General features: G+C 39.9%; 1 protein-coding gene across 1 annotated transcript in view; it reads right to left on the reverse strand.

The window, feature by feature from the left end:
• Positions 1 to 11,938, reverse strand: part of cblb (Cbl proto-oncogene B, E3 ubiquitin protein ligase) — a gene marked incomplete in the record, with an annotated part of 76,550 nt that overhangs the window by 20,168 nt on the left and 44,444 nt on the right. Inside the window, 4 exon segments of the mRNA XM_035666490.1 lie at positions 1,499 to 1,699; positions 6,399 to 6,530; positions 7,371 to 7,458; positions 8,538 to 8,675. Of these exon segments, the coding sequence (XP_035522383.1) occupies positions 1,499 to 1,699; positions 6,399 to 6,530; positions 7,371 to 7,458; positions 8,538 to 8,675 (559 nt within the window).

Here is an 11,938-nt window from a genome sequence, read left to right on the forward strand (position 1 = left end):
ATCTGACCAGTATACATGAGACAGATAACCTGTGAAAAAAATCAGGAGCCAACCATCCCATCTTTTTATCTTTCTTGACTCTGATTGGTTTTTGTTCAGGCCCGGTGGATTCTTGCAATACCATTGAGGACACGTAGACAGCAAGAAACCAGATTTTTTTTCACAGATTATCTGTCTCGTTACTTGTGTTGGCATTTTATTTAGTTTCAGCAATAGGCAAGAAGTTATTTTTTTAATAAAATGACCTATTGCAGCTTTAAGGACAATGTTAGTATTTTAAGTTTTATTTGCTAAATCAATGTCTTCATTCATAAATGTGTCCTCATTGGTGTAAATTACCTCTGCCTAATGATCTGACTTATCCTATCCTCGTCAGTGAAAAGATTCTATCGTATATAATTGGACGGGAAGTCCATGAAGGCTTTCCATGTTGTTACGCCATTTTGAAAAACTCAAGGTGGAAACCCAGGATGGAAAGAGCTAATGAAGGAGGAAAGACTTTGAAAGGGACGCTGAAGTTGCCTGCTTTCTCCTCGACAGGTTAAGTCAATGTTACGGTCTAAATTACAAGGTTTTTTTTATTGCTATCGAAAAATTCTACACAATGTACCTTTAAGAGAAAGATATAAGATTTCCCATCCAGTCCAACCTCAGTGTTTCTTCTTGTTGCTACAGTGTGATGTTTGAATGATGTCTGTGCAGAGTTTGACACTAGAAGGATGTTTTCACATTCGTTTGCTGAAAGTGGAAAGTTTCTCTGTGCTCACTGAAAATCAGATTTTAAGGTCCAGGGCCTAAGAGCCAGCCATTTGTGACATCACAAATAGTCTGGAAGTCAATCCTGGTAAAGCCACTGGTTATTAATCATGTGATCACTTGAGAGTTGCTCTTAAAAGGTTTACTGTACTGTAGGTAGGAGTAACTCACATGTGTAATATAAACGTGGGGAAGCACTATTTTTACTGCTGAGTTGGCTCTTCAAAGCATTTATAGGAGTAATTCCTTTTTGCTTGATAAATATGGCCCCCGACTCTTAACCTCGCGAGACAGCTAAGATTTTTAAGGAATGAGAATCTGAGAATCCATCTTGTCAGGCCTGGTTTAACACAAGGTGGGTGCAAAAAGTGACTGTTTGCTCTATTACAACAATGGCAGCTGCTAAAGAGGTTAGCGTAGATGCTGCTAGCTTTAGTTGGAGAAGAGCAAAAAACGGCACTGAAGGCTTTCCTTGAGGGAAAAGATGTTTTCTCTCTTCTCTTGACGTGATTCATCAACAGATGGTACATCCAATCACCTGCCAAGTATTTTTGTGCCTGCCCTTTTCCAAAACAGTTTCCAATGAAGACTTCCCAAATGGTTCTATGTAACAAACCATCTGGCGCAGTCAGGTTAGTGGACTATTTCAAACAACTAAAAGAAAAGGCCAATTTAGACCTCTTTAAATCCTTTCACCTACTCATCAATAAATCAGCTACCAGCTAGCACTACAAGTCTTCACCTTCCTGATGTTGGCCAGTCCATTCATGACCAGGCAGTCCTCTCGGTCTTCCTCATCATCCAGCTCCAGCATGGGGCAGCTGTGCTGGTCCAGGAAGAAGCACTTGGCACCCTCATTGCGGGGGTCAAAGGGATCCACAATTATGGGCTCTGTGCCTTTGATCTCACAACGACAGAACGGACAGCCCTGACCATCCGATTCCTGGAACAGATAAAAGAAAGAGTTTGCATGAAACAGGATATTTTATGTACACAGATACAGGTGTGGCGATGACATCTGAAACCCTCTGGCATTTCTAAATCTAATGATGTCACGAGCATGGTTTTGTTACTGTAGTGTTTTGGGAACATGAGCTAGCACTTGGACCATGGAGCAGGAAGGCTGTTGCATGGTTAAGGTTATATGCTTCACTACTACCCTATATCTTACTCTCTCTTCCCCCCTTTCATAAAAGGACTTGACAAAGTCGACTGGACATATGCATGTGTTAATCCTCTCCGGGGGAAACTGTTTTGCAACTTTACAACATTGGCCACATGTACATATTCCACATGGCAGCCCCTATCAAACAGGGGTCATAAATGAGAGAATAAAATAGGTTTTGTTTTTCAGTGCATCTCTCTCTGCTGACTCTGGGGCTACAATCAAAGGCAGACAATATTTACAGAGAACAAAGCTGCATTTGTGGTGGCCATATGGTTGGGGACTTGGCAGGGCATGCACCAAAGGCATGTTTGAAACTTAATCCTAATGAGAGTGGGCCGAGAAGGGAAGGAGTGGGAGGTTAAAAAGAAGGGAGCCCAGACGGGGTAGGAAACTGTGTAATGGTCATGGAGACTGAGGAAACCATACTATTTGGCAACGGGCACGATTGAAGTGACAAACTAAAACAAATTGCTTCTGAAAGCATGCCATGTTGAAGGGGAAAACCTTCCCAACTTTACTTCTGCATTGAAATAGAAAAATAGCACTTCAGCTCAAAAACAAGGTGTTGATAAACTCACCCTTCACACACTGATTTAGAGATTTGCAGAAGTCTAGTAAATGTCAAGGTTAAAACTGGGCAAATTTTGGTTAAGGAGTGAAGGTTTTTGAGATATCTAGTTTAAAAATAAACATGGTTTCAACAGCATTTAAATGAATATGTTTTTTGTTAAAAGGGGCCATATTATGCTCAATTTCAGGTCCATACTTGTATTTGGGTGGCTCCTAGAATACGTTTACATGAGTTAATGTTCAAAAAATAGATTTTTTTCTCATATTTTCCACTGCTGCAGCACCTTTACTCACCATTTGTCTGACAGTCTGTTTTTCTTTAACCTAGCCTATTAGGTTGTGCCTGTTACAATGTGATGTAATATTGTAATGGAAGAAATGGCTGAATTTAAACAAGGCACGTCAGGCAGTGCAGGAGCAGGAGCAGTGTTTCCTGTGGGAGACTAAGTCTCTGTGGTGTGAACTTTGGGTTTTGTCACTTTCCAGACATTTACATGCACAAAAATCTATACAATTCACAGAGCTGTGAGAGTGAGCCAAAACAGTTTGGTTGTGGGCCATATTACACATTACACAGTCATTTAGTAGTTAGTATACAAATACTGATCAGGTTGAATTACGAACAATATATACTGACAGGGGCTGTCACTATGAGTGACACCTTTCACATTATACAGTAGCAGCCATCTGAAATTTGGCGGGTCCAAAGCTGACCTATGTCTATCTAGACTGGGCCCCTGCTCTGCACTTGGTTGGTATGTGATATAATGCGAATGCCCTATGCATCACGTGTGGAAACCAGTTGGAATGCTTTATCTATCCACCAGGAGGAACTTAAAGTGTGAGACATTTATTTGACTATGTGTATAGAGGGAAGGTGCTTCCTAGAAAGATTGGTTGACCGATATACGTGCCTCCCAACATAGTCATTGTTGAAATCCCATAGTATTGATTGGAGGAGCTTTCAACTTTTAAACCAAACTTTAGGTTGGGTTTACCAGTTTTAATATTTTTGCCTAAATGTATTTTGATCTGAAAGTCACGAAATATATGCCTAAAAGAATATAATTTCAAATCACGCTGCCTCAAAAAAAAAAATGTTTGCATCACTTCAGACGAGGTTGACTTTACACTCCCTGGATTGTTACAGAATAAAACTAAAAGCTAGAACAAGGGAACCCTCCCATGTGCCCCATATCAAAAATGGTCGCTGAAGAGAACAGGATGTGGAATTACATAGATCATCAGCCAACTGTGAGTTAGGAGTCAACATCTGTTCCACCCCAGCTGACTAATATACAGAGTAAGAGGAAAGTCAGGGAACCACCACGTAGTCAATGACCTGAACAGACCGGTGCTGGGTTACTCACTGTCACAAGGTAGGAGGGTTCCCTCTCACTGTCTGACTCACTATTTCACTAATGTGAAGGAAAATACTTCATTACCGAAGCACAAATAAATACATACACATACACACACACACACCACCCAACAACACACACACACACACACGTCACTGATTCACTGGCTAAGGTTGTGGAGGAGGCAGGGTCACGGTTGTCATAACAGGAAGTATGACAAAAAAAACACGGTTCATGTGGGTGCTGAATCCTGCTGTTTACAGAGCATGGAACTTAGCTCTGGAACAACTCGCCTCACTCGCTAAACCTACAGCTGTGTTCATAGTGAAACCAACCAAGAAAAAGCTTTCCAGTTTTGTAGCCATGAAATAAAACCTCTTGAGAACAGAGCATCAAACCAAATACCTGTGTGTGCTCAAAAAAGCTTCTCAAAACGCCTAAATCTGGGTAGACGTATCCCCATAGTCCTGTCAGATGAACTAAGCCTTCATCGACACCACCAATCATGTTCCAAATGTGTTCATTTAAACAGGATGTTTTTTAACACTACTGACAGTAGAAAAGTAGATATTATGACAGTATGTATAATTTAATACATACAGTTTTGCGGTTTGTTTAATTTTGCATTTGTGCTACTTGTGGAACAACAGTTGGATGTTTCAACCATTTATCTATTTTAGCTAACTTTTAAAACTATTTATGTTGGGTATTTCAAATATTTATCCACTTTTAGTCAAGGCTGTTTCAATAACTTTTATCCTTTTATAGCTAACTTTTTTGACTATTAGCCATTAATTCTAGCTATTTCGACAATCTGTCACTTTTGGGTAACTTTTAAGACTTCTCTATTCACTTAACTAGCTAGTTTTCACCCCCTCAACACCCGATGTTTCAGGTGTTACAGCTGACTCAATATGTTGATATTTTTTAAATAAAATTGGCAAGTGCAGTGATATAAAGCATTCTCAGGACCATATATGCCCATTTAAGAAACAATCTGCCGCCCCTGTAGGAATTCATTATTTTTTTGTTGTGATAACTGTGACCAAAACATTTGATCTGTGGGCAGATATCCCAAAAGATTTTGGTATGACTTTCGTTTTTTGAAGTCTACAAAAATACTGCAGAGAATAACTTCCTGTAACAGTACACAGACTGGCTGCATTGTCACAGAAGCTTCTTATCATCGCAACCCTCCCTTTGGTGAGCAAAACATTAAAAGCCATGAATTTGAATAAGTTCTAATGGTATAAAATGCGTTCAATTTTTTCATTCAATTGCTCTGACTAACACAATGCAAACAAAAGGCTCATAATAAATGGAAACGATTACAGCACTGAGTGACTAAAAAACAAAGTGCACTCAGCTTAATGTATAAAACCTGCACTTATTGTCCTCTGAATCATCTTCCATGTCCTCCCTCGCAAAAGCTCCTCTGCCAAACATCTAAAGCATTGTTGAGATAGGGTTCATTTGTTTAAAAACATCAAACTATAATACACATAATAGAAACATTTTAAGTCTGAAAACAGAATGACTCCAGTGATAGATTTTGCCTGCCTATTGAACAATTCAAATATTCTACTTAAGACTTTGACACTTTCCTCTCTGAGAGTTAGAACAAACATACTCTCAGCCAGCTCAAAAAATAACCTTGATAAAGAATTGTGATTGCAAGACAGGTTTTTGGGCTCGGGTCCAGGTCTGCAGAGTGAATGTGTGTCCCCTGCCAGAGATCAATAACACTGAGGTCAGTGCAGAACTCGTACAGGAGAGCCGCCTCCCTTTGACTGCAACACAGATGTCCCACGCAGAGGTGGGAGGGTATGAAAGACGGAGGGGGGGAGAGAGAGCGGCAGGAGAGGAGGGAGACTCGATGCTGACTCATTAGGGGAAGGTAATTACTAACACACTGCGCTGGCAGGGCTTCTGATACACTGCACGAGCACAATGGACACAGCAGGACAGTGTGCTTGTAGGATGCGCACATTAGAAAAAAATGGCACACAGCAGGAAGGAGAGAAACACACGGAAACACTGGAATATACTGTGTGCACACTCTAAGCTTTCACTTCTGCTACTGACTGATATGTGGAAATTTGATTAGGACAGATGCAAGGACACAGGGAGGAAATGAGGGGGGGAGGGAGGAAGTGAGGGAGGGAGGGAGAGAGGGAGAGATTGTAAACCATGTGTCTTGCATTGGAAGCTGAAAGCTGCTTCTATTATTCAGTAGTGGTTTCACTTATATGCAGATGCTCATTAATCTCAAACCAGATTCATTCCTACATATAAATGTAAAAAATACGCTGTTGGCAGTGTTGAAGAGGTTAACATGTGTGAGGTTTTGGTCTTTTTCTGCTGAACAGAATATTGCACATAAAGACAAAGACAATGTGATGATGAAGATTCTGGCAGTACCCACAATGTCCCATGTACATGCATAAATGGTGACAGCAACCGGCCAAAGCCACAGATTCACCATCTCTGTTCAAAGTTTTGATCTCGGAATGAGTACGTGCAGTATTGGTTCATTACGATACCTGCCAGGCTGTAAGACAGGAAGTGCACATTAGGTGACCACAGGGTTCGATCTTGACGTCTTTGTCGTTCTCGGCGCAGATCTTACACAACTGGAAGGTGGAGCCCATTTCGCAGTAAAGCTCATACTGCTCCTGTTCAGGCAAAGCAAAGGCCTGTTAGTCATCGAGTGGTGCACGTATCAGACATGGGACACACATACAGCATACACACAGTACAAGCTGCCCATTGTGGCCATAATGGTACATTCAGTGATGTTTACAGGGACTTCCAATCACTAATTCAGAGCTATTCCATGATCTTGGTTAATGTTATCGAAAGTTACAGGAAAATCTGTATAAATCAAATCAAATGACAAACGTGTATATGTATCAGGGTTACTGCGGGTTTAAATACCTTTTAAGACTATTATCAATGCAATTTAAGACCTATTTTATGTCTATACTGGCAAAAAAGTACAAAAGATATGAAGGAAAATATGTCTTCATTGCTTTTATTTTACTTATATTCAGCTACCGTGTGTAAAGTTCAGACCACATCCGCTTTTAATGACAGATCCAAACTCTTGTTGCAGGAGTTACGGTACGTGTCCACAGGATGAGTCATTTTCACACTTTTCATTCACTGTCTATATGAGCAGCTGTGCAATGCATTTTCTGCAGATGTTAACACAAACCAATACTTGGTGATGGCAGGCGTTTGCTGCTGGATTTTTACTTCATATTTTTCTGACTTACTATGCCACTCTGATAACCTTTAGACCCAAAGCTGAGCATTTTCTTCCACGAGGTGCAGTGGTCTGACACATGTTTGGCCAGGTTCAGTCAGTTCTCAGTGAACATTTTTCATACTGACAGTTTACATGATGTATTCTGGCTCTGTGCAGCTAAGAAATTCAATGACTGGTGGGAACCATGATACATTACTCTACCTATCCAGATGAGACATGCTTTCAGACACACACACAAACCCACTTGTGTCACTTTGATGTGATCATGAGGCGTTGGCTCACACAGACCGGTGAGGTCAGGATTGTAGCTGCGACCATCGGGGTACAAGTAGCTGCAATTTACAAAAGAAAACATTTAAACCAGCACACAGTAACTAACTGCACATTAGGGATTTCATTTTGTTTTATCTATAATATTCTACAACATGCGACATAAAAAAATGTGATGAACCAGAAATATCAGGGCTGCACAATTAATGGAAATATTATCAAAATGACAATATGCAAATCCTGGAAGCTGCAACTTTTTGATAATTGTTAAATGTGTGATAAGCATTATAATGAAGTACTGTGGCGCTGCAGAGATGTCCTGGCCTACAGAACTGTGACGCAAAAATTATCATCCATTATTCATACTAATCATATTGCAATGGTAATATCTGTCTAAATAATCGCAATATGAAAAGAAAACCTTTTTCTTCTAAAGAGATGTTAATCGATCCTGATTTCTGACTGACACAAAAAAGTTCTTAAATAAATAACTAAAATTAAGATTAAATAAAAAAATGAGCTAGTGATATCTTTCCTGCATGGAATAAAAAGTCATATATAGCCATCAGCAATTATTATGCAGCTAAGCAGAAACTCTTCTCCATTCAAAGTCAGTTTCGATTCGGGTGTAACCACGATAACTGACGTTTGAAAGAGCGACTGACGGGAGCTTAACTTCCCCCCACAGCTGCTAGTGTCTCCTGCCCGATCAAAAACAGAGGTGCTTCAAACAGGATCTCCCCTCTTCTTCCCCCTCCTCTTCCCCCACCCCGCTCTCCAGCTACAGTGGACTTGCAAGAAAGAAGCGGCGCTTCTCGGCCGGCCGTGATTGACGGCTGAGGGAAGCGAGATGCCACACGCTAAATGGAGGGAAGCGTGTCTGATTTGTCTGGGGGCCTGTCAGATTATCAGGTATGATAGAAGCAGATGGTTAAGGCTGAGGAAGAGGTAGCTTTCAGAGAAGAGTTACGCCTTCAGGCACCTTAAAATCAGATGTGACTGATTAAGACACGGTTGATCATTTCTCATTTGCATACAGTGTGTACGCAGAGGAGAGTTTAGCACAAGCGATCAACATACAAAGAGAGAGTGAACTAGAGAGAGAGAGTGAGTGTGTGTGTGAGTGCCTGAGGTTACATACAAGCCCTCCCTGTAGCCATCGATGAGGGCCTGGAACAGCGGTTTGTTGTGGGGGATGGTCTGCAAGATGTTGCCATCACTGGTCACATAGCCAATGGCCCACTGGCCCAGTCGGGTACAACTGAGTCTGAAGATGTAACTGTCAGAGAGAGAGTGGACACAAGTACACGGTTCACACACAATCTGCAAAACAAAACTTTTACAAACTTTCAATAACGATGTGGAAGCAATATAACATTTTGTCATGTCAAGCTACATACATAATCAGAATTAGGTTTAGGTTTATTGCAAGGAATGTTTTTACACATATGAGGAATTTGTCTTGGTGCATTGGTGCATAAAATATACAAATCAAACACAAATATACAAATCACACAAAAATATACAAATCACACAAAAATCCCACAAGATTTACAATACAATACAGTGGTCTCAACTCAAACTGTCTTGGGGCCACTGCTGGTATTGTCAGTGTGTCATAGGAGGGCCACTTCAGTGTTCAAGTACTACAAGAAAGAGCAATATTCTGGAAATATTAACATTAATCACATCACACTTTTTTTTTTTAAGTTATTTTTTTGGCCTTTTATTGCCTTTTTTGGATAGAGACAGCTGAAGATTAACAGGAAAGGGGGTAGAGAGAGAGGGGATGACATGCAACAAAGGGCCGCAGGTCAGATTCGAAACCCGGGCCATGGCAGCAACTCCATCTATGGGTCGCCAGCTCTACCGACTAAACCCCACCCACTAAAATCACACTTAACAAAAACAAAAAAATATACATTTTATATCATCTTATCTACGTCACATGTAAAGTTAATCAACTAGTATTACTTAAATCAACTTTAAGTTCAATCCTATCTAATTATATGATTATAATTTTTTTGTGTGTGAAATGTTTTTTTTTTAATACTTGAAAAGGTGTTTTTTTACAGGCACAACTACACACACCATAACACACATAAACTAGTGCCAACAGCACAGTATTTATAGCGTGTTTTATCATTACACATGTATATTCCTTTTTCTTTGGTATTTTTTGCTGTTGAACCTTTATTCATTGTACTGCTTTGCTAAGTGCTAAGGTTATTAGAGTGAACGAAAACTAAACTAAAAACTAAAACTAGGTGGGAAAAAAAATGTTTAGTTAATGAAATAAAATAAAAATTAGACTTTAGAAGAAAAAAAATTTATATTTATTTATTTTATATTCTCATTTATCCAATGCATAGTGACTTTTACCTGTACAGTCTCCTACTACAATATAAAAATGTAAAACTAGTTTAAAATAGTGTATTCATTTTATCTGACAGATGTTTTTTACTTATTCATATACAGCATCATATGACTGCTCAATATTCAGCCTAGAAGTTCAAGTTACCATTTGCTATTGTTTATGGCCTGTTATCACTCAATATACAGTAATGTATGCTAGTGATCCTTCTGTCACTCAACATAATGTATGCTAAGCAAGTAAGCAATCAGCTGAAACATTATCACTCCAGGCACTCTTCTCAAAGATCTTAAAAGCAAATACATAATGCCTCAGTAAGATTCAGTGTGCTTAATCTTCACAAGTATACACAGCAGACCGGCTGAGCTGCACTTGAAACACTGTCTCAAGAGCTGTAACAAATAAGGCGAGCTCTAATTTTTTCAGTCCCACCCTTGGTATGCAGTGTGACTGAAAAGCCACTTCTGCTGGACTGAAAACATAAAAGCAACTATCAATGGACCTCATGATGAGTGCACTGACACACAAAAGATCAATTCCGTCACACACACTGCAGTCATACCACCGGAACTTCTGCTACTATTAACTCGCGCGTGTATGTGTTGGAGACACTGTATCAAAGGAAGCCAGATGCAGAGAGCACACTCTTGATTAAAAAGAGGCTTTTGGTAGTTTGAGAAGAAAAAAGGGGAGGATAAATAAAGCTCCAGATCAGCCCCTGCAGGGACTTGAAGTGAAGTCAAACATAATAAAATGAGGCCAATGTGGAAGTAACAAAAACTGCAACGGCCACTTGAGGCTGGCTCCCAAAACTAGTCAATCCCCATAAGGCCCCGTATTAAAATGCCCATCTTTACAACATAAACAAACATGGTTACAGCTTGGTACAAGTTTTGGTCTCTACAGCTAATTTTCCCATTCATGACAACTGTATGGGTTTAAATTACATTCAATCTTTATATATTTAATAAAACTCATTCTTCTAATAATCTTTGTAAATAAAATAAATTTTCCTTCAGATTGGTCTTATTTCAGACATTTTCGTTCGTCTCTTTGTGGGGTCATTATATAAGCAACCATGTCTAGTCTATCCCTGAAATTAAAGCTGCAGTAGGTAACTTTTACAAAAATATATATTTTTATAAAATAACAGATGATTCTTGAGTAATTTTTAATAAAGTTACCTACTGCAGCTTTAATGATAACAGCCTCATGAATCAGTTGTACAGACCTGATGTGATCAATGACACCTGAGTGACCAATGGAGGATGGAACAGATGAGATGATTACAACTCACACACTTCAACTATTAAAAAATGAGCCAATAACAAAAAAGAAAACAAAAAAACAATGTTTTTTCTACACTGAAATATGAAAATTGTACCTCTGCCTTTTGTATAAAACTAAACCGAAACAAAGAATGGTGCCTGTGCCAAGTCGTTCAAGCCTTATCACAGAGGGATTTCCTTGTGCAGCTGAATACAAAGGCAACAGCTCAGCACAAAGGTGGAACAATCTGAATGTGAAAACGACGTGAGAAAAGAGAACGAGGAGGTATTATACATGCAGTCCAGCATGAGTACTGGGCTAAAAGCTAGCCCTGACCACAGTATGATCCCATCTCCACCAGCAACAAAGTCAGCATGCTAAATCCACCAGGGCTTTGACCGAGAAGAGACGTGGGTGGACAGTTTGAGAGCTTCAGACTGCTCCGCTGATGCTATTGAGCTGTTTCGGACAGAATGTATACCTGTGTGTGCATGATAGTGAAACGCTTACACAGTCACACATGCGTTAAAGCAATCATCACTTTCTGTGTGATAACCATGTTTGGTGTTATTATTGAATTTAGATATGATCAATACATTGTGGGATGACTTTTCATCAATCTGTAAGATCTGACTTATCCCAAGTGCATGCACAGAAGTGTTCGTGTGGGCGTGTTTGCGTGCTTGAGTGTGTGTCTGAGTGAGCCGAAGTGGTAACATGTAGCGGCTCATCCAATACAACTGCCCTCCCCCACACAGCTGTGCGTGTGTGTTTGTTCCAGTGCTGGTTCATAACAATGGTATTTGCATGATTCACTCTGTGATCAGTACCCTATACATTTGCATACTCAGACACACTAGCCCCACACTTAAATACACACACACACACACACACACACA

This window comes from Morone saxatilis, unplaced genomic scaffold (genome assembly GCF_004916995.1).
Source record: "Morone saxatilis isolate NCDOM2014 unplaced genomic scaffold, NCSU_SB_2.0 Contig20, whole genome shotgun sequence".
Taxonomy (NCBI): domain Eukaryota; kingdom Metazoa; phylum Chordata; class Actinopteri; family Moronidae; genus Morone; species Morone saxatilis.